The sequence below is a fragment of the Capricornis sumatraensis genome, chromosome 16 (assembly GCF_032405125.1).
Source record: "Capricornis sumatraensis isolate serow.1 chromosome 16, serow.2, whole genome shotgun sequence".
Taxonomy (NCBI): domain Eukaryota; kingdom Metazoa; phylum Chordata; class Mammalia; order Artiodactyla; family Bovidae; genus Capricornis; species Capricornis sumatraensis.
In genome coordinates, this window is record NC_091084.1 from 55,626,598 (window position 1) to 55,653,953 (window position 27,356).

The 27,356-nt window shown below is 44.3% G+C and overlaps 1 protein-coding gene across 1 annotated transcript; it reads left to right on the top strand.

The window, feature by feature from the left end:
• Positions 1-27,356, top strand: LOC138092941 (2-acylglycerol O-acyltransferase 2-like). Its single transcript, XM_068989014.1, has 6 exons — positions 1-91; positions 5,051-5,229; positions 8,118-8,322; positions 8,635-8,809; positions 9,856-10,055; positions 27,202-27,356. Exons 1-6 carry the CDS (start codon positions 1-3, stop codon positions 27,354-27,356), a joined length of 1,005 nt encoding a protein of 334 aa, XP_068845115.1.

A 27,356-nucleotide genomic window follows, 5' to 3' on the forward strand; every position in this document is an offset into this window, starting at 1 on the left:
ATGGTGGAGTTTGCACCGTTGTTTGTGCCACTGGAACGCAGGCTGCAGACCTTCGCGGTCCTGCAGTTGATCTTCTCTTACTTGGCCCTGCGTAAGGAAAGCCGAGATGGATTTGGGAGGCCATGGACACCTGCCGTTTCAGGTGTACATGGTGCATTGATGGGGAAAGATACAGGTCCTAAGGTGGATGCTGAGCTCAGTGCCTGGGGATCACCTGGGATGAGGGACATCTTGCTCACAGGGCCTTGGGGGAGATTTGCCAACAGAAGTGTGTGTCTGACTGTCTGTGTCCACCTCAGCTCAGCCTGGGACCTGGGAGTGTCCAGAGGAGGACAGAGAGTCAAGTAACCTTGGGCCTGGAGCTAGAAGGAGGGGGCTGAGAAAAGGCATCCAGACCTTCTGATGCCAGGAACAGTAGCTTGTACCTTGACTCTTATCTCAAGGGCAAAGGGGATCCCCCAGAGGACTTTAGGTACAGGAGTGACAAGGTCCAATCTGTGGGAGACAAGCTGTAATTTAGGGATGTTCTTGGTTGGGGTGTTGGGGCAGAGAGATGACAGGGAGCAGTTGTTAGCAAATCAGTTTTGGGTCTGCTTGTGGGAGCACAGTAAAGCTCCTATACTGACACTGGGTTGTGGTCAAAGAAAGTGCAGGCTTTATTACAGGAGCCAATCAAGGAGTCCAGAGACTTAAGGCTCAAAATGCCTGAAACCTCTTTGATTACCAGGGAACAGTGTCTAGAGACTGGGTGAACTAGAGATGGTGGGTGCATGATCAACTCCTAGAGAATCATCTGATTGATGGTGGTGAGGTAACTTGGAGTCACCATCATCAGCCTTCTGGTTTCCCCTGGTCTGAGGTGTATGCACTGGTGAGCAACCTCTTCCACCTGCTGGGAGTTCAATATCTGCAAAACCACTCAATGATGAGTCTCAATATTATCTATGGTTATTGGGAACAAACTAAAAAGTTTTGAATTTGTGGAATGGTTAAACTCTTATTTTCTTGATTGGGACTGTTTTCTTTCATGTTTATGATTTCTCTTTATAATTTTATTTTTGGAATTTGGTGAAGGCTTAGGAAGCTTAGGAATAGTAGGACTGTGACTGTGACTTATTTTCTACAAATAAAAGGCAGGCAGAGGACACGAGAGATCTTTCCCATGAAGGCTGCATAGGTCTTGCTCAATTACGAGGTCACAATCTATATCAGCTGTCTCCTCATAGAGCCATGATTGAAAGCTAGTCCCCTGATTATTTTTGTGTTTGTACAGCCCATGAGCGAAGTATGGCTTTTGCATTTTAAATGATTTTGCGCCTATACAATATCCTCCATGTTGCCTCTTGAGCCCCATTGTCTGAAATGCTTACAATCTGGGTCTTTAAAAGATTACTTACCCTGGTCTAGGGAGGCTGGTAGTGGGTGGAGAGAAGGGCTCTTTTCCAAAGATATTAGGAGATAAATGTACAAGACAGAATGTACAGGCCATCAGGAAAGTAAGTTTTCCCGGGAGGGCAGTAAATGTTGCACATATGCGCATATGAGCAGATGGTTCATGCTGGCCTAGCGCAGTTCTTTGGGGAGGGGCAAAGATGTGGCCAGAAAGGTCAACCGTGACCTGTTACTCAGAACTCAGGCCCCAGCAACAAGTACTTTCCAGTGGGTTACTTGTTTAATCTATTTCTTTCCTCTTCTCTAGAATTCACACACTCACACAGAAAGGTAAGCTCCTTTCGGATAGTTGGTCTTGCTCTCATCTGCATCTCCATCTCCTAGAAGAGTTAATGTTGATAAATGCTTGTTGAATGAATGAATGTTGGGAGCATGATATGGACATAATAGAAATGAAACTACCACTCATCCTGCTAGTTTTCTATATGAGGTTAGCCAACCTGAATACCCTCTCTGGGTCTCAGTAAAGTGGGATTTTACATCTTTCCCTCTTGTCATTATGAGGGGAAAGAAGGTGTTTTCTTTCTTTAGGGGCTGAAAATGCACCCAAGTTAGGATTTTGCCTGCTGACAGTACTTAAAGGAGAGGCCAGAGTGAGGGAGATGTTTAGATGGGGGAGGTTTTTCTGATCAAGTAGAAATGCCCACATTTTAAAATTCTTTTTTCTGTCTGAAAAGCAAATACATGCTATTTTAACACATCAAAATGAAATGTCTATTCTAAAAGTTAAGGATTTCCCCCAAATCCTACCCTACAACGAACCGCTATTAACAAGTTGGTTTTATTCTCTTGACCTGGATGGAAGTTCTAATTTCGTGGGTACATAGGTTCAGTTTAGGAAGATGAAAAGAGTTCTGAGATGAAGGTTGATATAGTTACACAACAATGTGAATTAATTTAATTACACCAAATTGACTCTCAAAAATCATTTCATGTATATCCAGGAGGGAGATTTCTGGGTCCTATTGTATTCTAATTGTTTTATAAGAAATCTCTATACTGTTCTCCATAAGGCTTCTGTCATAAGCCCATAATTTGAAAGATAGAATCTCCCCAGTGTTCACAATAGCACATTTACAATAGCTAGGACGTGGAAGACACCCAAGTATCCATTTGAGTAATACATAAAGAAGATGCCATAATACAAGCAATGGAATATTACTCAGTCATAAAAAGGAACATATGAACGTCATTCTCAGTAACATGTATGGACCTAGAGATTGTCAAACTGAGCGAAGATAGCCAAAAAAAGACAAATCTCACATGATATCACTTATATGCAGAATCAAAAAGAGGTACAGAGTAGTTACTTACAAAACAGAAGTAGAAAGAAACCTGTGGTTACCAGGGGATGGGGGGAGGATAAATTGGGAGATTTGGATTCACAACACTACTGTATATATAATAGATAACAATAGAATCTGCTGCAATCATAGGGATCTCTCCTCAGTGCTCTGTAATGATCTGTACAGGAAAGGAATAAATTAAAAAAAAAAAAAGCCAGAGTCAATATGTGTATGAGTTTAACAGGTTTACTTTCCTATACGACTGAAACTAATAGAACATGTAAATAAACTATACTCAAAGCAGAGACATTACTTTGCCAACAAAGGTCCATCTAGTCAAGGCTATGGTTTTTCCAGTGGTCATGTATGGATGTGAGAGTTGGACTGTGAAGAAAGCTGAGCACCAGGGAAATGATGCTTTTGAACTGTGGTGTTGGAGAAGACTCTTGAGAGTCCCTTGGACTGCAAGGAGATCCAACCAGTCCATTCTAAAGGAGATCAGTCCTGGGATTTCTTTGGAAGGAATGATCTAAAGCTGAAACTCCAGTACTTTGGCCACCTCATGCGAAGAGTTGACTCATTGGAAAAGACCCTGATGCTGGGAGGAGTTGAAGGTACGAGGCGAAGGGACAACAGAGGATGAGATGGCTGGATGCCATCACCAACTCGATGGACATGAGTTTGAGTGATCTCCAGGAGTTGGTGATGAACAGGGAGGCCTGACGTGCTGCGATTCATGGGGTCTCAAAGAGTCGGACACAACTGAGAGACTGAACTGAACTGAACTGAATGAAAACTTAAAAAAATAATAAACTACCAAAGAGTCATATCGATGACTAGTATATGGTGAACATATTTTACCATCATTAATATTGAAGGGACAAAACAAAGCACTCCAAACACAACCCTGAAGCCAGCACCAGGAGGGCAGGGATTCCTGTCCATTGTTCACGGCTTAACCACCAGCACCTGACAGGCTGGAGGTGCCCTGAAGAAAGCGAGCCTCTGTGAGCCCCTAACTACTTTGATTTATGCATTTTGCTACTACTCAGACTGGGCTTCCCCAGTGCCTCAGCAGTAAAGAAACTGCCTGCAGTGCAGGAGCCACAGGAGATGCTGGTTTGATCTCAGGGTCTGGAAGATCCTCTAGAGGAGAGCATAGCAACTAACTCCAGTATTCTTACCTGGAGAATCCCATGGACGGTGGAGCCTGGAGGGCTACAGTCCTCAGGACTGCAAAGAGTCAGACATAACTGGAGCAACTTAGCGCCCGCAGAGGCACTATTCAGACTGGGTCAGAAGTCCCCTGCTGCATGAAGTTGGACATGAATGATAGTCCTGGTTTGCCCTACTTTCAAATGGACTACAGTTGGGGGATGAACTTCTTTATGAGTATGAGCAAAGGGTGTTCAGTGGAGGGAGTGGAATGGAGAGGACACAATATTCTCTAACAGTGAGGCTCAATTAGCATCAGATTAAAGACAGTCCCAAAGACCACCTGACCCTGAGTCAAAACCAGGATTATCCTGTGAAGGGACTCAGAATCATAAGTCTGGGAGGAATTGCTCACTGGGGCTGTCTCTAGCCCTGCTGCAGTCCTGATGAACAGACCACGCCTGAGTTGCCCCCTTCCTCCCTCCTTCCTTCAGCAGGACAGGGCCTGGCAGCAAAGGAAAGAGCTCAGCAAAAGCTAGAGCTCAGGGATTTTTATCAACTGAGCAACTTAGCATAGCTGGAACATGAGGTGCATGTAATGAGTGAGAGTGGAACAAGAGAGGGTTTGGGCAACCAGTGAGGAGCTTGAGTTCGGGCTGAGTTGCTTGAGCTGAGCATCAAAGTTATAAGAAGTCATGAGGGGTCTTTAACTAAAGGGGGAATGTGGTGGGATTTATCTATGGAAAGATGGGCTGGGGGTAGACAGGAAGTGGGCTGGGGAGAAAGAATACCTTTTCTCTGGGGTTCTAAAGAATGGATACCAGAAAGAGTTCATCCAGTCACATCTCCATTAGGTCTCTTTTGAGCATCTGGTGTACAGACAGAGAGGGAGGTGGAAGGGGAAGACTCAAATGAGTAAGTGACCTGGTGCAGTGGGACAATGCGAGTTTGAAATTAGGCCAACTGGTTTCAAATCCAGGCTCTCAATGTGACACTGGTGGTGTTTAGAGCATTCTGTCCTCCTCAAAACCTTGGGAAGCTGGTCTCTTCCTCCTAGGAGGAGGGCTGGAATGGACAGTGCTGCTAGTGCTGGGTATATGGGGAGAGCTCATTCCTTCATACTTCTGACCACTAATGGTTCCTGCTTCCCTTCCCAGATTTGATCTGCTACATAGTCTTCATTGGCCTCCTGTTCACAAGATTCTGGATGATCAGTATCCTGTATGCGATCTGGTGGTACCTGGATCGAGACACGCCACGGCAGGCGGGCAGGCAGAGTGCTTTCATAAGGAACTGGACCATATGGAAGTACATGAAGGACTATTTCCCCATCTCGGTGAGTAAGGGGCTGACTAGGGAGTGGTCAGGACCATAGTCCCCACGTGTCCATGGGGAAGTGTGACCCTGTGTGCAGGGAGCAGAATACTGGGCCAGGAGCAGGAGACAGGCTTCTACCACTATGTGGCTAGGGGAAGAATCAGCTTTTGTCCAAATTCCGTGAGGTGAGGCCACTATGACAACTGATGAATGAACAGGATTTGAGGAACCCAGTAGGCCATGTAGTGCCGCACACTTATGTATCTGACAGGTGTGAATCCCTCCACAGTCTAAGTTTGGTGTGAAGGAATCTGTAATGGAAACAAGCTTTCAGAGCATCTGGCTGACACTTAATCAGATGATGATACTGATACCCTGATAGGGAAGAAGGTGTGAGCGAGGATACAGAGCAGGTTCTTTGACTGCTTTTAAAGTGTGTGCATTGGCTCAGAGAATAGGAACAGAGCAGAGAGCCCTCAGGGTGTATCCTGCCCCTGTTTGTTTGATATGTTACGTGTCCTTGGACAGAGCTGTGTTCTTTCTGAATCTCAGTTTCCCCAGGGAGCCACTAAACAGTCAACTTCCTCCTCTTCTGCCTATCTCTTAATCCCTGATCTCTGGCTCATGGTACCTCAGGTCCATTTTGTACCCTGGAGCCTGGGCCCAAGGATCAGTTTGTGGGGATGCAGGCCCCTGATCTTTAATGAACTGACGTTTGCTCCATTCCTGAATCCCAGACAGGCTAAACCCTTGGATGTAAGCAGCTGTGATGGTTAATTATCTAGTGGGGACCAGAGGAGGAAGGCAATGTGGACACAGAGAGGTGCCAGGCAGGGACAGGTGGCCTTCTCTGGACACAGGAGAGAAGAATGGATACTGTGTCACCTCTGGGAGTGGACATCATAGGTTATAATCCGGGTCTGCAACATGCCAGTTGTATGACCTTAGGTGAGTTACACATGCTCTCTGAGCTTCAGTTTCTTCATGTGTAAAGTGGAAATGCTGCCACATACATCATTGGGTTGTGTGGATTCCATGAGACATCAGGTGATCTGGGGCTTCTGAGGACAGCATCTGGCTCTCCTATCACTCCTGGAACTGCTGTCTTTTGCACATCTGGCAGAAAACTCTGCTGAGCGTCTCTGTGCCGGTCTTATCTGTGTCTGCTCTGTCCCTCCTGTAACCAGGTATCTCCTCCAGAGTATTTCTCGCATAAGACACTACTGACATTGTGGGAAACATCTTTGCAGAAATTTCATGAGCACAGGGCTCAGGATTGTAGCCCCTGCAGGCCTGTGGCGAGAACAGCTGCAGACGGCGGGCAGTACCACCGAGTGGCCAGCAGAGGGAGATATGACATGCACTTTCACCTCCCTGTCCTGGACTGTCCCTCAGTCCTGGACTGAGGCCTGCAGGAGGCGCTGTGGCTCACAGAGTCTGACTTTTGTCACCTCCCAGGACAACTTCCAAGTCATCCACACACCTCAACAGAGCAGGCCCTGCAGGGATCTTCGGTGGCCATGGATAGGGGGGTTCAGGGAGGCTCTGCTGTCTACTGGAAACAAGTGTACAACCTTAGAGTTGTCAGGTGTTTTGTTCCGATGCCTTACTGAGGATTGTATTCAGAGACAGCCTCTCAGAAATCTCTGAGGAGCTGTTCTAAAAGGGACAGGAGAAGTCAGTACTTATGGGGCTTTGTTGGAAAAAACAAAACCAAACCAGCCATGTAGCTAAACATCAAAAGATTACTGCCAGTCAAAACGCAGGCATCTCCAGTTAATGATTTTCATGTTTTTCTACATATGGGAAGAAACAAAATCTGGGCTCACTGCAATATTTCCTGCATGCGCATCCTCACTCTCTGTGACCAGTATCCTATTTTCTTCCATCCTGGATTCCTTTCAAGGCCCATTGTCAGTTGCAGCTACAGTCGTTGCTGGCTTGAAGGCAGGCAAGCAACATTCTTTGTGCTAACAATTCTGCTCAGGTACTCCACTCACAGTCCTTTGTGCTGTGACTCTATGAGCTAGAGCCTAATGGTAGAGTTTCTAGAGTTTAGGAGACTACTTCTGAGCACTGGAACTTTCTAAATGCATCTTATGGGCTTCCTAACGTGGTAATGGTACAGATTCAGGCAGTGTTTCCCTGATGACAATTGATTCCCCTTCATCCTGATGATCAGTTCAGGAGCTGGGTTTCTGTGTAATATATCGTTATCCAGGAACAGCAGTGTCTACAGAGGCTAACGCCTGAGCAGGGGTGTAGTGCTGTGAGCAGGCTGTGACCTGGTGTCAGGAAGTGCTGCAGACTTGACAGGACACCTCCCTGACCCGTCTCCACCCACACCTGCGGGCATCATTAGAGACTTCATGGCCTTCCTCCCAACCTCTACCTTCAGCATCCTGGGGTCTCTTACACTGAGTCACAGGAACTCAGCAGTCCAGCTCTTTACCCGGAACAGAACTCCAGATACCGCAAAACTTGGTGAGAGTCTCACTCCCTGCCATGATGACTCCTTCATTCTGGTAGGGCTCCGCCTGGAACAAGGTCGGCCTTCACATGGGACAATGGCCTGTCTCCAGTCTTCTTCCCAGGAGTCCTAGCTTTGTCTTGGGCACAGTTCTTCCTTCCCAAGCAGGCGGCATTGGCCTCATCCATTCGTGGTACCCTGTTCTCCCTTTCATTCCATAGTCTCCCTGAGCGTCTTCTCTGCTTCCTGCTTGCACTGGTGTCAAGGATCCTCAGACAGGCCATCTCTCACCACAGGACACTCACATGGGGTGTGATAGCACTTGGGCACAGCGGACACATAGAAGAGGTCAGCACAGAAACTTAGCAGGAAGATTGGAGTGGGGTTTGGGGGGGGAGTGGGTGCAGCCCCGATTCACCAGATTGCTGTCCCTGCAGCTGGTCAAGACTGCTGAACTGGACCCCTCCCGGAACTACCTTGCTGGCTTCCACCCTCATGGGATCCTCTGCACTGGAGCTTTTACCAACCTGTGCACGGAGGGCACAGGCTTCTCCTCTGTTTTCCCAGGCATCCGCTCACATCTGATGATGATGCACTGGTGTTTCTGGGCCCCGGTCTACAGGGATTACATCATGTCTTCAGGTGAATTTTTCCTCTTTCTATCCTAGGACTATGAGGGCTGAAGACAGAGGAGGGATTTTTAACGAGGCCGCCTGATTGTTCTCTACTTCTTCCAAGTGAATGTGTAGTAGACAAGGAGATGAGACCCAAAAGCATTTCCCACAGCTCTGTGCTCAGTGATGACCTTGGTGGGAGAATTGGGAAAAGGGGTAACACTCAGTGCCTGTCATCAGGGGACTCCCAGCTGGGGAGTAGGGGAGAGTCCAAGTCACATACTCCTGAACCGTGCTTGCCCCCTTCACACTGTACGTGACCGCGTTCGTCTCTCCCCAGGGCTGGTCTCATCAGACAAGGAGAGTGCTGCTCACATTCTGAACAGGAAAGGAGGTGGAAACCTGCTGTCCATTGTTGTTGGGGGCGTCCAGGAGTCACTGAATGCCAGGCCTGGAGCCTACAAGCTGGTGCTGCGGAACCGCAAGGGCTTCATCAGGCTGGCCCTGATGCACGGGTATTGGGGAGAGGGCTGGAGATTGGCAAGGATTGTAGTTTAGACGGAAGACTGCAGAGGCAAATGCAGATCCTATTTTGGCAGGCAGCGTCTCCATTCATTAACAATGAAGATTTTATGTTGGTGATAGACGCACTGTCTCAGGCCCACATACCCAGAGAAGATTCTAGATGGAAGATTTTGTAACTAAAGGGATTAAGTGTCAAAGGTCATATTGCTGAAAGGTTGCATTACAGCAGAGATCTAGGAACTCTGGGAGAATGGAGCTTAAGACATAACTTAGAGCTATTCTCCTATTTTAAATATCAGTGAAGAATACTAAGCTAGCTGGAAGAGATTTTCCCAGAATGTCTGCAGATGTTTTATATCTGGGAGGACTCTCAGTATTCTGTTTTGTCTTATGATCCTGTAACCCGAAAGGGTTAATCCTGAACTTGTGCTGGACCTGCTTTTGTGACTTTAACCCTCATCTTCAGCTTTTGTTACTGTAGGAAGGCAAAATGAGCTGCCTAAGGAAGATAACCTGAGTTGCCCTCCTGTAAATGATGTAAGGAAGTGAAACTAACACATTCTCCAGCCTGAGGCTCCTCACTCTAGGGGACATTTGCAAGGATCACATAGTCTGTTCAGTTAGTTTCCTCACCTATATCCCAATCTATGATCCATAAAGAACTTGGCAATCAGCCCTTCAGGATTATTATTTGGAGGCACTAGCCTGCCATCTTCTTGGTCAGCCACTCCAAATAAGTCCCTTTCTCATCCCAACACTTTGTCTCAGATTCACTAGCCTATCTTGTGACAAGCAGAGCGAGCACGGACTCAGTATCAATCTGAGTGCCAGTCACTGGCCCTGAGAAGAGCCATGACCTGCCTGAAATTCTAAAATAAGACCATGACAGGTCTGGGAGACACCCAAGGCCTCCTACTTTTGTCCCAGGGCTCTGTCCTCTGTTCCAGTCCCTGCTCACTAGGTCCCTCCAGGAAGCTAGGTGACCAGCTTATGCCTTCTTGCCCATCCACACGCCCTCTCTCCTGTCTCCCTCTAGGGCAGATCTGGTGCCGATCTTCTCCTTTGGGGAGAATGACATCTATGAGCAGGTTGAGAACTCTCCTGGTTCCTGGTTGCGGTGGTTTCAGGACCGACTTCACAAGAACTTTAGAGGCTCCATCCCACTCTTCTATGGCCGTGGAGTCTTCCAGTACAGCTTTGGTCTTATGCCCTACCGCCGACCCATCACCACTGTGGGTGAGCCTAGACCCGGGCTGGGAGGGGAAGGGCTATAGAGTAAGAGGCCTGGGCTTGGGCGGCAAGGAGACCTGGACATAGAGCAGTACACCCTTGACTTTGTGGAGCACACTTTTCAGTGTGTGAAACAGACACACCGGCAAGTAAGCCTATGAAAGGCAGTCTAGAATGAGAAGAGTAGCAGGAGCACAATGGCCAGGAGCCTCTACTGATCACTGTGCCCCTGCCTGTGTCAGGCACTGCACTGGCTCCTTACATGCAGCGGCTTAGTTTTCCCAACAAATTGTGAGGTTCAGTTCAGTTCAGTCGCTCAGTCACGTCCGACACTTTGCAACGCCATGAATCGAAGCACGCCAGGCCTCCCTGTCCATCACCAACACCCGGAGTTCACCCAAATCTATGTCCATTGAGTGGTGATGCCATCCAACCATCTCATCCTCTGTCATCCTCTTCTCTTCCTGCCCTCTGTCTCTCCCAGCATCCGGGTCTTCTCAAATGATTTACTCTTCACATCAGGTAGCCAAAGTATTGGAGTTTCAGCTTCAACATTAGACCCACTAGTGAACACCCATGACTGATCTCCTTTAGAATGGACTGGTTGGATGTTCTTGCAGTCCAAGGGACTCTCAAGAGTCTTCTCCAACACCACAGTTCAAAAGCATCATTTCCCTGGTGCTCAGCTTTCTTCACAGTCCAACTCTCACATCCATACATGACCACTGGAAAAACCATAGCCTTGACTAGACGGACCTTTGTTGACAAAGTAACATCTCTGCTTTTCAATATGTTGTCTGGGTTGGTCATAACTTTCCATCTAAATAGTAAGTGTCTTTTAATTTCATGGCTGCAATCACCATCTGCAGTGATTTTGGAGCCCCCCAAAATAAAGTCAGACCCTGTTTCTGTTGCAAGAACGGGACCCCTTCCAAGACCTGAAACTAGGCTCTTGTCTAACACGTGGAAATGAATTGTCGGAGGAGACACATCTGCTGACAAAGCAGGAGATTTTATTGGGAAAGGGAACCCGGGTGGAGAGCGGTAGGGTAAGGGAACCCAGGAGAACAGCTTTGTCACATGGCTTGCAGTCTTGAGTTTTATGGTGATGGGATTAGTTTCTGGGTGGTCTTTGGCCAATCATTCTAATTCACAGTCTTTCCTGGTGATGCAGGCATCACTCAGCCAAGATGGATGCTAGCGAGAGGATTCTGGGAGGTGGGCGGACACATGGTGTCTCCTTTCTACCTTTCCCAAACTCTTCTGGTTGGTGGTGGCTTATTAGTTCCCTGTTCCTTACCAGGACCTCCTGTCGTAAAACAACTTACGCAAATAGTTTCTACGGTGCCTGACCAGGGTGGGTGGTTTTAATCAGTGTGCTTCCCCTAACAACTCCCCTCTGAGAGACTTCATACTTAAGATACTTCTTGGGAATTGGGGTGGAGGTCTCTTTCTTCTCAATTTCTTCCTGCTGTGCATGGGCGTAGGGCGTAGGCCTGCCTAAGTGAAAGTGAAGTCGCTCAGTCATGTCCGACTCTTTGCTACCCCATGGACTGTAGCCTACCAGGCTCCTCCATCCATGGGATTTTCCAGGCAAGAGTACTGGAGTGGATTTTCCAGGCCAGAGTACTGGAGTGGATTGCCGTTTCCTTCTCCAGGAGATCTTCCCAACCCAGGGATTGAACCCAGGTCTCCCGCTTTGCAGGCAGACGCTTTACCATCTGAGCCACCAGGGAAGACTTGTAGGCCTGCCTAGCAGAGCAGAAGTGTCTCTCTACCAGATCTACATCACGGTATTTTTTTTGCCTGAAACCAGCATTCACCCTTATAATAACAGCAATTTAGTTTGAAACTGTTGGCCTTTTTCAGAGATGAAATAGACAGGGGCCAAACAGGAGACCTAATAGGATGGTCATTCTGGCCCCTGGAAACAGAAGGCAACATTTGGGGTGAGGGTTGCAGGGTCTGTGACCCTTTTTGATTGGTTGGTGGTGAGGCAACAGAGCTGTGCTCCAGGAATCTTGTGTTCAGTCTGAAGTTACCATCCTCCACCTGGGTGGGGGCTCAAAGACATTGTTATGCATACTTCTTTGAGTAGGAACCAGGACTCTGTCTGGAGGTTGTACCAATCTTTGATTGTTTCTCCTGTTTCTGTATCCCCTCCTTTCCCTGATTAGCAATTGTTTGAATCCACCCTTTGGAACTCAGGGAAGGTCAATGAGGCTGAATGAAGCCTATATCCTACAGACAAGAAATGGAGAGCACAGAACATATCTCTACTCCAGAGCCCCACAGAGTCCTGCTCAGTATTTTTTTTCTTTTTTTTAAAATGTTTATTTTTACTTTATTTTGCTTTATAATACTGTATTGGTTTTGCTGTACATTGACATGAATCACGGTGTACATGAGTTCCCAATCCTGAACCCCTGTCCCACTTCCCACCCCATATGATCTCTCTGGATCATCCCCGTGCACCAGCCCCAAGCATCCTGTATCCTGTATCAAACATAGACTGGAGATTTGTTTGTTACATGATAGTATACATGTTTCAATGCCATTCTCCCAAATCATCCCACCCTCTCCCTCTCCCACAGAGTCCAAAAGTCCGTTCTATACATCTGTCTCTTTTGCTGTCTTGCATACAGGATTATCATTACCATCTTTCTAAATTCCATATATATGTGTTAGTATACTGTATTGATGTTTTTCTTTCTGGCTTACTTTACTCTGTATAATAAGCTCCAGTTTCATCCACTTAGGGAACAGGGCAACTATGACTGTGATAACTTCCTGTTAAAATGGGGCATAGGACTGCCTCAGCTTGGAGTGTAGACACTGAATTGGAAGTATTTGAGTTCCAAGGTCTAGATCTGAGTCTTGTATGATTAAAATATCAATCCCTTGGTCTGCCATTTTGGTGTAACAGACCCAGTTAGAAGTAGTTGGAGGAGTGATAACTGGAATTTAGTAGACAAAATAAATCTCATTTCTTTTTAGAAGAATAGGCCTGAAACTCAGTCTGGACCTGGTACTTTGGGGAGACTTGTAGCCAGGGAGTCAGTTACCTAGTTTTATAAAAAGTAAGGTTGCAGTTACTAGCTTCCAGCAGACAGTGTTTTGAGAATGGTGGCATCTAAGCCTGACACAACTCAGAAAACTCGTGTTTAGCAATACAAGGTCTAATCTGAAATTACACCCATAGTATCACCTAGTTATTTCCCAGGATGTCTGAACCATAGCTACTCTATTTTGACTTTTAATTGTAAAATTTTCCTTAATAGCCAAAGCAGATGTCACCGTTAATGACATCAGTGTTTTTCTAGGTATGAGACGATGCAAGAATTGGAACTCATAAAATCTTCTCCTGAAATGATCTAACTATCTGAAGGCCTGTTCTGCCAGTATTTCCCAGAGCACAGAGTGCCTCATTCCTGATTTTCACCCTAAACTCCTTTCAGGGGCGTTGAAAGTCAGCAGTTGTGGTGGCCATGAGTTAATTTTTGTAGATATAGATGGCAAGTGTCAGTCTTCAGTTGATAGAGCCCCTTTTTGCTCATAAACTTGACCAAGATTTTGAGGGGGGCATTTCATGACCATTTTATCCCATGGTGCTGAGAATGTCCATTCTCAGGTTTGGCAAAGATTTTGTTGACAGGCCACTCAATGTGCTGTTACTGGACTAGGCCATAAAACAGTATCCAAAATTCTCTGGACCACCTGTCTTGCTAGCCTCTTGGTCCAGGAAAATATTCCCTCTTGTTGCTTCTTCCCATATCTAGAGTTACACTGTTATCAACATCAATCTCATATGGGACTATATATTATTCTATTAGAGGCCTCAGACACACATTTGGCAGTGTAAGAAACAGCAATTTTGTAAAACAGGTGAAATACAAATAACACAGCCAGCAGTATTAGTAAAGTCACAAGTTAAGAGCTTCCATTAGATGTAGCCCAGTATATCTCAGGTCATCTGACTTAGTCTACTCTGTAGAATCTTTATCTTCCAGGGAAATCATATAATGGCACCACCGTCTATAAGGCACATAGCCCAGTTTTCTAGTGTTACTAGACTGATTATCCTTAGTATGATTTAATTGTTTCCAACACAGAGGAGACTTTAAACCTAAATTACCATAGCCTGGTGTTATCTATATAAATCCATCCCATAATAGTGGGAGATTTTTTTCCTCCTTTGCTGAAACTTTTCTTGTTGCTCTGATTCAGCTTGAGTAATAGAAAAAAGCTCAAATTTATAACCAGAGTCAGAGAAGGCATTATTAATTGGCCCAGTGAGGGGATCCCATCTAGTAATATCACAGTGACCTGAATATGACTATAATTTTTTTTAAGTAAATTTTCTTGGGGCCAACCAGTTAGAGTCTTGTAGTAGAGAAACTTACCAAGGTAACCCAGAACTAGACACAGGTAATTGGCCACAAACCCAACAAGTGGATTGATTTCTAAAACTACCATAGGATCAGGCCTATGATAGAAAAGCATTTGATTTATATGCAAAGGTCTAAGAAATCAAGAAAACATTATAAATGATCATATGAATCAGGTCCAGCATCTTGGGTAAGCTGTCTACCTCTGATGTCGTCTTCTCATCCTGGTGTAGTGTAGTTTCTCCCGTTTGAGCATCATTTTAAGGTGAGATCAGGTTAGCTGTCTTTTCTATAGACCAATCCTTTGGAAGTGGGAATTAATCTAAGAGTTAATTTTCCTTCAGTTTCATTGTGCATGAGCTAGTTAAAAGTACCTGATATAAATGTCCTTCTGTTGCAGGAAGAGGGACCCCTTCCAGAGCCCGAAACTGGGCTCTTGTCTAACACTCAGATATGAATTGCCTGAGGAGACAGATATGCTGACAAAGCAAGAGATTTTATTGGGAAAGGGCCCCCGGGTGGAGAGCAGTAGGGTAAGGAAACCCAGGAGAACTGCTCTGCCGCGTGGCTCGCAATGTCGGGTTTTATGGTGATGGGATTAGTTTCCAGGTGGTCTTTGGCCAATCATTCTAATTCAGAGTCTTTCCTGGTGGCACACGCATCGCTCAGCCAAGATGGATGCTAGCAAGAGGGATTCTGGGAAGTGGATGGACACGCGGTGTCTCCTTTAGACCTTTTCCGGACTCTTCTGGTTGGTGGTGGCTTATTAGTTCCATATTCCTTATCAGGATCTCCTGTCATAACAACTCATGCAAATGGTTACTATGATGCCTGGCCAGGGTGGGTGGTTTCAATCAGTGTGCTTCCCCTAACACTTCCATCCAGGTTGGAGACAGTCCCTTAAATTATGTCTTTTTCCAGTCTTGGTTGCCGGTCATGAGGCATCTGATCTTCATCCAAAGATAGATTACTGAGATAAGCTTCAGAAACAAACTTAGGGTGTTCTTTAAGACTTCAATTAAATTTTACATTAATACCACATAACAGCAAACAACTGTCCAAGAAATGAGTCTTACTACCTCATTGTTAGATCTCCATTAACAAACTGGGATTTAACATTTATTAAAATATCTTTTTCTCCCTAAAATTACCCTCATTTTTACCAAATATAACCAAATTAAGGCTAGCTTGTTTCCAAAATAGGTCTGTTCTCACTAATTTTGGTCTGATGATTTATATGACCATAACTGATCATAAACTTTTTATTTTGCTAAAACATTTATGGAATCAGTGAACTAAAATGGACTGGAATGGGTGAATTTAACTCAGATGACCATTATAGCTACTACTGTGGGCAGGAATTGCTCAGAAGAAATGGAGTAGCCATCATGGTCAACAAAAGAGTCCAAAATGCAGTACTTGGATGCAATCTCAAAAATGACAGAATGATCTCTGTTCGTCTCCAAGGTAAACCATTCAATACCACGGTAATCCAAGTCTATGCCCCAACCAGTAACGCTGAAAAAGCTGAATTTGAATGGTTCTATGAAGACCTACAAGACCTTTTAGAACTAACACCCAAAAAAGATGTCCTTTTCATTATAGGGGACTGGAATGCAAAAGTAGGAAGTCAAGAAACACCTGGAGTAACAGGCAAATTTGGCCTTGGAATGCGGAGTGAGCAGGTAAAAGACTAATAGAGTTTTGCCAAGAAAATGCACTGGTAATAGCAAACACCCTCTTCCAAAAACACAAGAGAAGACTCTACACATGGACACCACCAGATGGTCAACACTGAAATCAGATTGATTATATTCTATGCAGGCAAAGATGGAGAAGCTCTATACAGTCAACAAAAACAAGACCAGGAGCTGACTGTGGCTCAGATCATGAACTCCTTATTGCCAAATTCAGACTCAAATTGAAGAAAGTAGGGAAAAGCGCTAGACCATTCAGGTATGATCTCAATCAAATCCCTTATGATTATACAGTGGAAGTGAGAAATAGATTTAAGGGCCTAGATCTGATAGATAGAGTGCCTGATGAACTATGGAATGAGGTTTGTGACATTGTACAGGAGACAGGGATCAAGACCATCCCCATGGAAAAGAAATGCAAAAAAGCCAAATGGCTGTCTGAGGAGGCCTTACAAATAGCTGTGAAAAGAAAAGCGAAAAGCAAAGGAGAAAAGGAAAGATATAAGCATCTGAATGCAGAGTTCCAAAGAATACCAAGAAGAGATAAGAAAGCTTTCTTCAGCGATCAATGCAAAGAAACAGTGGAAAACAACAGAATGGGAAAGACTAGAGATCTCTTCAAGATAATTAGAGATACCAAGGGAATATTTCATGCAAAGATGGGCTCGATAAAGGACAAAAGTGGTATGGACCTAACAGAAGCAGAAGATATTAAGAGGTGGCAAGAATACACAGAAGAACTGTACAAAAAAGATCTTCACAATCAAGATAATCACGATGGTGTGGTCACTCGTCTAGAGCCACACATCCTGGAATGTGAAGTCAAGTGGGCCTTAGAAAGCATCACTACAAACAAAGCTAGTGGAGGTGATGGAATTCCAGTTGAGCTATTTCAAATCCTGAAAGAGGATGCTGTGAAAGTGCTGCACTCAATATGCCAGCAAATTTGGAAAACTCAGCAGTGGCCACAGGACTGGAAAAGGTCCATTTTCATTCCAATCCCAAAGAAAGGCAATGCTAAATAATGCTCACACTACTGCATAGTTGCACTCATCTCACACGCTAGTAAAGTAATGCTCAAAATTCTCCAAACCAGGCTTCAGCAATACGTGAACCGTGAACTTCCTGATGTTCAAGCTGGTTTTAGAAAAGGAGAGGAACCAGCGATCAAATTGCCAACTTCCGCTGGATCATGCGAAAAGCAAGAGAGTTCCAGAAAAACACCTATTTCTGCTTTATTGACTATGCCAAAGCCTTTGACTGTGCGGATCACAATAAACTGTGGGAAATTCTGAAATGGATGGGAATACCAGACCACCTGACCTGCCTCTTGAGAAACCTGTATGCACGTCAGGAAGCAACAGTTAGAAGTGGACATGGAACAACAGACTGGTTCCAAATAGAAAAAGGAGTACTTCAAGGCTGTATATTGTCACCCTGCTTATTTAACTTATATGCAGAGTACATCATGAGAAACGCTGGACTGGAAGAAGCACAAGCTGGAATCAAGATTGCCAGGAGAAATATCAATAACCTCAGATATGCAGATGACACCACCCTTATGGCAGAAAGTGAAGAGGAACTCAAAAGCCTCTTGATGAAAGTGAAAGAGGAGAGTGAAAAAGTTGGCTTAAAGCTCAACATTCAGAAAACGAAGATCATGGCGTCAGGTCCCATCACTTCATGGGAAATAGATGGGGAAACAATGGAAACAGTATCAGACTTTATTTTTGGGGGCTCCAAAATCACATCAGATGGTGACTGCAGCCATGAAATTAATAGACGCTTACTCCAAGGAGATCCAACCAGTCCATTCTGAAGGAGATCAACCCTGGGATTTCTTTGGAGGTAATGATGCTGAAGCTGAAACTCCAGTACTTTGGCCACCTCATGCGAAGAGTTGACTCATTGGAAAAGACTCTGATGCTGGGAGGGATTGGGGGCAGGAGGAGAAGGGGACAACAGAGGATGAGATGGCTGGATGGCATCACGGACTCGATGGACATGAGTCTGAGTGAACTCCGGGAGTTGGTGATGGACAGGGAGGCCTGGCGTGCTGTGATTCATGGAGTCACAAAGAGTCGGACACAACTGAGCGACTGAACTGAACTGATCTGAAACATATATAGAATCTCAGACTGAACTTTTAAAATAAAACAGGGCTGGGAAACTCACACCAAAGGCTTATCACAGATTTTGCCTAACAAATTTAGGTGAAGTCTTCCCTTTTTAAGGTCTCAAAAATTTTTTGAGACTTTTGTACCTGTTAATGAGATAACCTTCCTATCTCATTTGATAAACTTACTGGAAACCCAAGAGTTTCAAATTTCTGGAAGAGTCAGATATAGAGAAAATATAATTGTTTTGTTTATAACATATAATTTTACCAAATTATTTTCATAGTTAGTTTGAGAGGAAGGTTTTCCTTACTCCCAGAAAACACAAGATTGAAACCTGTAATTTTTCAGATAGAAACCATAAAAGTAATAAGCGTATTCGCTGGTTCATTCAGTCCTTTGTTAGCTTCTGTGGAGTCATCAGGTTTTCCATTAAAATACCAGCACATATCAAAATGTTAAGAACTCCATATAATTTCTAGGATATCCGTATTAGTAATTTTACCATGGACTCTGATGCTGGGAGGGATTGGGGGCAGGAGGAGAAGGGGACGATGGAGGATGAGATGGCTGGATGGCATCACTGACTCGATGGACGTGAGTCTGAGTGAACTCTGGGAGTTGGTGAATGACAGGGAGGCCTGGCGTGCTGCAATTCATGGGGTTGCAAAGAATCGGACACGACTGAGCGACTGAACTGAACTGAACTGAATTTTACCATACATTATAACGTGAGAGGATTTATTATTCATTTGATAATCTTTTTCATGTAATTTAACCAACCAAATCAGAGAAGGCGATGGCACCCCACTCCAGTACTCTTGCCTGGAAAATCCCACGGACAGAGGAGCCTGGTAGGTTGCAGTCCATGGGGCACGAAGAGTCGGACATGACTGAAGCGACTTCACTTTCACGCCTTGGAGAAGGAAATGGCAACCCACTTCAGTGTTCTTGCCTGGAGAATCCCAGGGACGGGGGAGCCTGGTGGGCTGCCGTCTATGGGGTCACACAGAGTCGGACACGACTGAAGTAACTTAGCAGCAGTAGCAGCAACCAACCAAATAAACACAGTTTAATATCTCTCTTTGGGATGTTTCAGGGGCCCTCTGAAGCACCCCAAAGTTAGCTAGAGGTCAAAGGAACTTCAGAGGAATTCGATTTAGGAAGTTTTATCAAAAAGATCAATTAAAAGCATTTAGAACATTTGGTCAGATTTAGTCATTGTTGATGGGTGTGTCATTTAGCTTGTTGATATGTCACAATGGGCATAAATACCAAGGCTCAAGGTCTAGTGAAAGTCAGCTCCTCCGTCTTGGACCTAGTTGACTCTAACCAGTTTTCTTATGGTTGTGTTATTCTTAACAAAAGCCTTTTATCTAACTAATTGTAATCCAATTTTAGAAAATCCTGATCATGAATAACTCTTTTTAGTATTTTTTATACCTTTTTTTTTTAACTGAAAACACACTTCCTACTGTCCTTTAGCAACCAAGAACTAACTTTTATATTAGCATTTTATAGATTGGTGAGCATAAATACCAGTGATAATTTCTAAAACCCTTGCTTTCTTAGAACATTTTAGGATGGCACCAAACATTATTCATTTATAGTCCCAAATTCTTTAGTTTCTTTGTAAAAGGAAATTAGTGTTTAGTAGTAAATGTTTCAAAATCTTATTTTATTTGGAAATGACCTAACTATTCAATAGACTTCCAACACTTAGTGCACTTAGCACAACCCTTAGAAATTCAAGTTATGGCAGTCTGGAGAGACTATTTTAGACAGATATTCCTAAAGAATAATTATTCTTAAGAGAGTTTATATAAAAGCTCATATCTCGTTTACAGTTTTTTAGAAGTTTCTTCACTCAAGGTAATTTCCTTGTTGACAAACTTGTAACAGATATAATATTTAACTTATATTAAACATAGGTACAATGAAAATATTCTACTTAATATTAATTACTCCAAGACATGTCTATATTAGATAGCTCAACAAACAAACATTAATATCAGGTATTTAACTGAATATTTCCCAGTTCACATGAACCTGGAATTTATTGTTTGACTTAGAATTATTTGATTTATAAGCCCTTACCTTTCTTTAAGCCAATTAAATAGAACTTATTTACAAATTAACCTCAAAAATGTTACACAGAGACAAAGACATACCAAGACATATTTAGACAGACACAATGTAAAATCTAGCTTCATTTTCTAAGTTTAGTCATTAATTAGAATTACAATATAAAATTTACTAGTTTATAAAAAACAGTTGAAATAAATAAACAGTTTAAAGGCTTTTTCCCCCTTTCCCTCAGTCTCAGGAATTAGAGATGGTCTAGATAAGTGTTCTTGAGAGCCCTGGTCTCAAGGAACAGGGAAAGAAAATCAAATTCTAACAAAATGGTGACAGGTCTATACCAAATGGTGGCCAGATAAAGCAAAACGGTCATCAAAAATCACAACACAGAATACAGAGTTAAAACACACACATATAAACCTGGCAGTCCTCATCAGACACTCCCTTAAATACAATAATACAGTCCCTCAGAAAACCTATAGAGACACATAACTTCAGATCCAAGTACTAACAGAGTAAAGGGAAATAGTCTTCAAAGATTTCAAAGGGAGGAAAGGAAGCCAGGTTGAAAGAAGAAGGGGAAGGAGGCGGGAGAGGGGAACAAAAGGGGTGGCCTTACAGACGTCTCCTGCCACCTGCAGATTCCCAGGCATTATGGGGCTTTACCCTGGGCCTCCAGAGAATGGAGGACTGGAACTCAGCCCTATCAGAAATCAGACCAGACCAGAACCAGAATGCGAGTTCTCTGCCAAGAGGAGGTGATCAGTCTCCAATCCTCAGCTCAGGCTGAGGCCCTTCGACCAGATTCCTGCATCCAGGACTGGGGGACTAGAAAAACGGGGAAGGATAGGAAGGTTAAGGAGAGGAAAGAGAGAGGGAAGGGGTGAGAGGTCAATAAAGTCCCTTGTTCCTTACCGGTCGGGGCACTCTGCCCAGTTGTTCTGCGTCAGGAAGAGACCAGGGACAAAAATGTCCCAGTTGTGGTTGCTGTGTCTGGTCCATTGGCAGGCAAGCTGGCCCCTGAGTACCCCAAATGGTCAGGATGTCAGTCTCAGCAAAGAAGAGTCCCTGCCAGAGTCGCCATTTGTTGCTGGAAGGGGGACCACTTCCAGTGCCTGAAATTGGGCTCTTCTCTAACAGTTGGGAATGAATTGTCTGAGGAGACACATCTGCTGACAAAGCAAGAGATTTTATTGGGAAAGGGCACCCGGGTGGAGAGCAATAGGGTAAGGGAACCCAGGAGAACAGCTTTGTCACGTGGCTTGCAGACTCGGGTTTTATGGTGATAGGATTAGTTTCTGGGTTGTCCTTAGCCAATCATTCTGACTCAGAGTCCTTCCTGGTGGTGCACAACTTGTTCAGCCAAGATGGATGCCAGAGAGAAGGATTCTGGGAGGTGGCCAGACAGGTGGTGTCTCCTTTTGACCTCTCCTGAACTCTTCTGGTTGATGGAGGCTTATTAGTTCCCTGTTCCTTACCAGGACCTCCTGTCACAAAACAACTCATGCAAATGGTTACTATGGTGACTGGTCAGGGTAGGCGGTTTCAATCAGTGTGTTTCCCCTAACATTTCCACTGTTTCCGCATCTATTTGCCATGAAGTGATGGGACTGGATGCCATGATCTTAGTTTTCTGAAGGTTGAGCTATAAGCCAACTATGCTCTGACCAGTGCATTTTCTTGGCAAAACTCTATTAGTCTTTGCCCTGCTTCATTCTGCATTCCAAGGCCAAATTTGCCTGTTACTCCAGGTGTTTCTTGACTTCCTACTTTTGCATTCCAGTCCCCTATAACAAAAAAGGACATTTTGGGGGGAGTTAGTTCTAAAAAGTCTCATAGGTCTTCACAGAAACGTTCAACTTCAGCTTCTTCAGCATTACTGGTTGGGGCATAGACTTGGATTACTGTGATATTGAATGGTTTGCCTTGAAAACAAACAGAGATCATTCTGTCGTTTTTGAGATTGCATCCAAGTACTGCATTTCAGACTCTTTTGTTGACCACGATGGCTACTCCATTTCTTCTAAGGGATTCCTGCCCTCAGTAGTAGATATAATGGTCATCTGAGTTAAATTCACCCATTCCAGTCCATTTTAGTTTGCTGATTCCTAGAATGTCGACGTTCACCCTTGCTATCTCCTGTTTGACCACTTCCAATTTGCCTTGATTCATGGACCTGACATTCCAGGTTCCTATGCAATATTGCTCTTTACAGCATCGGATCTTGCTTCGATCCCCAGTCACATCCACAGCTGGGTATTGTTTTTGCTTTGGCTCCATCCCTTCATTCTTTCTGGAGTTATTTCTCCACTGATCTCCAGTAGCATATTGGGCACCTACTGACCTGGGGAGTTCCTCTTTCAGTATCCTATCATTTTGCCTTTTCATACTGTTCTTGGAGTTCTCAAGGCAAGAATACTGAAGTGGCTTGCCATTCCCTTCTCCAGTGGACCACATTCTGTCAGACCTCTCCACCATGACCTGCCTGTCTTGGGTGGCCCCACAGGGCATGGCTTAGTTTCACTGAGCTAGACAAGGCTGTCGTCCTAGGGTGATTAGATTGAATAGTTTTCTGTGATTATGGTTTCAGTGTGTCTGCCCCCTGATGCCCTCTGGCAACACCTACCGTATTACTTGGGTTTCTCTTACCCTGGACGTGCGATATCTCTTCACGGCTGCTCCAGCAAAGTGCAGCTGCTGTGCCTTACCTAGGACGAGGGGTATCTGCTAAATGCCGCCCCTCCTGACCTTGAACGTGGAATAGCTCCTCTAGGCACTTCTGCGCCCATGCAACCACTGCTCCTTGGATGTGGGATTGCTCCTCCCGGCAACCACCCTGGCCTCGGGTGTGGGGTAGCTCCTCCTGGCTGCCGCTCCTCTTCCAACAACACAAGAAACAGCTCTACACATGGACATCACCAGATAGTCATCACTGAAATCAGATTGATTATATTCTTTGCAGCCAAAGATGGAGAAGCTCTATACAATCAACAAAAATAAGACCAGGAGCTGACTGTGGCTCAGATCATGAACTCCTTATTGCCAAATTCAGACTTAAATTGAAGAAAGTAGGGAAAACCACTAGACCATTCAGGTATGACTTAAGTCAAATCCCTTATGATTATACAGTGGAAGTGAGAAATAGATTTAAGGGCCTAGATCTGATAGATAGAGTGCCTGATGAACTATGGACAGAGGTTCGTGACATTGTACAGGAGACAGGGATCAAGACCATCCCCATGGAAAAGAAATGCAAAAAAGCCAAATGGCTGTCTGAGGAGGCCTTACAAATAGCTGTGAAAGAGAAGTGAAAAGCCAAGGAGAAAAGGAAAGATATAAGCATCTTAATGCAGAGTTTCAAAGACTAGCAAGAAGGAAGCCTTCCTTAGTGATCAATGCAAAGAAACAGAGGAAAACAACAGAATGGGAAGGACTAGAGATCTCTTCAAGAAAATTAGAGATACCAAGAGAGTATTTCATGCAAAGATGGGCTTGATAAAGGACAGAAATGGTATGGACCTAACAGAAGCAGAAGATATCAAGAAGAGGTGGCAAGAATACATAGAAGAACTGTACAAAAAAGATCTTCAAGACCAAGATAATCACGATGGTGTGATCACTCACCTAGAGCTAGACATCTTGGAATGTGAAGTCAAGTGGGCCTTAGAAAGCACCACTACAAACAAAGCTGGTGGAGGTGATGGAATTCCAGTTGAGCTGTTTCAAATCCTGAAAGAGGATGCTGTGAAAGTGCTGCACTCAATATGTCAGCAAATTTGGAAAACTCAGCAGTGGCCACAGGACTAGAAAAGGTCAGTTTTCATTCCAATCCCAAAGAAAGGCAATGCCAAAGAATGCTCAAACTACCGCACAATTGCACTCATCTCACTCGCTAGTAAAGTCATGTTAAAAATTCTCCAAACCAGGCTTCAGCAATACATGAACTGTGAACTTCCAGATGTTCAAGCTGGTTTTCAAAAAGGCAGAGGACCAGAAATCAAATTTCCAACATCTGGATCATGGAAAAAGCAAGAGAGTTCCAGAAAACATCTATTTCTGTTTTATTGACTATGCCAAAGCCTTTGACTGTATGGATCACAATAAACTGTGGAAAATTCTGAAAGAGATGGGAATACCACACTCCCTGACCTGCCTCTTGGAAATATATATGCAGGTCAGGAAGCAACAGTTAGAACTGGACATGGAACTACAGACTGGTTCCAAATAGGAAAAGGAGTACGTCAAGGCTGTATATGGCCACCTTGCTTATTTAACTTATTTGCAGAGTACATCATGAGAATCGCTGGGCTGGAAGAAGCACAAGCTGGAATCAAGATTGCCAGGAGAAATATCAATCACCTCAGATATGCAGATGACACCACCCTATGGCAGAAAGTGAAGAGAAACTCAAAAGCCTCTTGATGAAAGTGAAAGAGGAGTGTGAAAAAGTTGCCTTAAAGCTCAACATTCAGAAAACAAAGATCATGGCATCTGGTCCCATCACTTCATGGGAAATAGATGGGGAAACAGTGGAAACAGTGTCAGACTTTATTTTTTGGGCTCCAAAATCACTGCAGATGGTGACTGCAGCCATGAAATTAAAAGATACTTACTCCTTGGAAGGAAAGTTATGACCAACCTAGATAGCATATTCAAAAGCAGAGACTTTACTTTGCCAACAAAGGTCCATCTAGTCTAGGCTATGATTTTTCTAGTAGTCATGTATGGATGTGAGAGTTGGACTGTGAAGAAAGCTGAGCGCCAAAGAATTGATGCTTTTGAACTGTGGTGTTGGAGAAGACTCTTGAGAGTCCCTTGGACTGCAAGGAGATCCAACCAGTCCATTCTGAAGGAGATCAGCCCTGGGATTTCTTTGGAAGGAATGATGCTAAAGCTGAAACTCCAGTACTTTGGTGACCTCTTGTGAAGAGTTGACCCGTTGGAAGAGACTCTGATGCTGGGAGGGATTGGGGTCAGGAGAAGGGGACGACAGAGGATGAGATGGCTGGATGGCATCACTGACTCGATGGACGTGAGTCTGGGTGAACTCTGGGAGTTGGTGATGGACATGGGAGGCCTGGCGTGCTGTGATTCATGGGGTCGCAAAGAGTCGGACACGACTGAGCAACTGAACTGAACTGAACTGAAGCCAACTTTTTCACTCTCCTCTTTCACTTTCAACCAGAGGCCCTTTAGTTCTTCACTTTCTGCCATAAGGGTGGTGTCATTTGCATATCTCAGGTTATTGATATTTCTCCCAGCAATCTTGATTCCAGCTTGTGCTTCTTCCAGCCCAGCGTTTCTCGTAATATACTCTGCATAAAGTTAAATAAGCAGGGTGACAATATACAGCTTTGACGTACTTCTTTTCCTATTTCGAACCAGTCTGTAGTTCCATGTCCAGTTCTAACTGTTGCTTTCTGACCTGCATACAGGTTTCTCAAGAGGTATGTCAGGGAGTGTGGTATTCCATCTGTTTCAGAATTTTCCTCAATTTATTGTGATCGACACAGTCAAAGGCTTTGGCATAGTCAATAAAGCAGAAATAGATGTTTTTCTGGAACTCTCTTGCTTTTTCGATGATCCAGCAGTTGTTGGCAATTTGATCTCTGGTTTCTCTGCCTTTTCTGAAACATCTAAAGCATCTGGAAGTTCACAGTTTACATATTGCTGAAGCCTGGCTTGGAGAATTTCAAGCACCACTTTACTATTGTGTGAAATGTGTGCAATTGTGCGGTAGTTTGAGCATTCTTTGGCATTGCCTTTCTTTGGATTTGGAATGAAAACTGACCTTTTCCAGTCTTGTGGCCCCTGCTGAGTTTCCAAATTTGCTGGCATATTGAGTGCAGCACTTTCACAGCATCCTCTTTCAGAATTTGAAATAGCTGAACTGGAGGGCCTCTCATCCCCATTTTATTGATTGCAAACATAGATGCACAGAAGGTAAGTCACTTCCAGGAGATCACCCTGCCATTGGTAACAAAATTGAAGTTTGATAAGGGTATTTGACTTTTTATTATGCAAGACAAAGAGGGTTTAATTCTGACCACAGTATCTAATGACAGTAATTGGAGAAGGTAGATACAAGACCATTGCAGGTCTGTTAGAATTGTGTGTAAAGTAGCAATCAGCAGTCTCTGAAGGAGAGCCAGAGGGATTTCCTTGTAAATAATGGGCATGAGTTTTAGTCCATAGACTTAGCACCACCTTTCAGCTATTTGGTTTCTTACTGAATTCCAACTAGGTTCCAAAGGTAGTGCTAATAGAGCTGTTCATCTCTACTCACCCAGTCATTTCGTAATTGAGTTCAGACAACCTGCTCTATCAAAATTTTGTTGCATTGTGTGGTGTTATACTTAGGAATGTTTATAGAACTGCTACCTCCAGACCATTTCCAAGAGAAGACATGGCAGCTGCTTTCTGATCCACCTCCTCCCATAGACATAAGCTCTTCCAATCATGGCATCTGAGAATCCCAGATTCACCTTTCCCAGAGGCTAAGTGCACATCCCCAACGCTTATACTCTGGTACTGATTTTTCCTGGCTATGTGACCTTGAACAAGCTATTTAACTGCCATGGGCCTCATTTCCTCAAGAGTCAAACAGGAATAATATCAGGTGATTTCTCTATAGGATTGTTAGCATAACAGAAGAGATAATGCATGCAAATGCCTGCTGACTGTATTGTTGATATATCAGAATTTTGAAATTGACCTAACATCTTAGCATCTGTAATGCAAAATAGAATTAAAAGGGAGGGAGAAAGAGTGCTTACCTGCTCAGATGACCATTCTAGTAGGAACACCAAGGTCCTTACCCCTTCAGTGGTTCCTACTCTGGACCACCACTCACCTCTGTGTCTTGCAGTGGGGAAGCCCATCGAGGTGCAGAAGACACCACATCCCTCCCAGGAGGAGGTGGACAGGCTTCACCAGCGCTACATGAAGGAGCTGGAAAATCTCTTCGAAGCCCACAAGCTCAAGTACAACGTCCCCAGAGACCAACACTTGGAGATCTGCTGA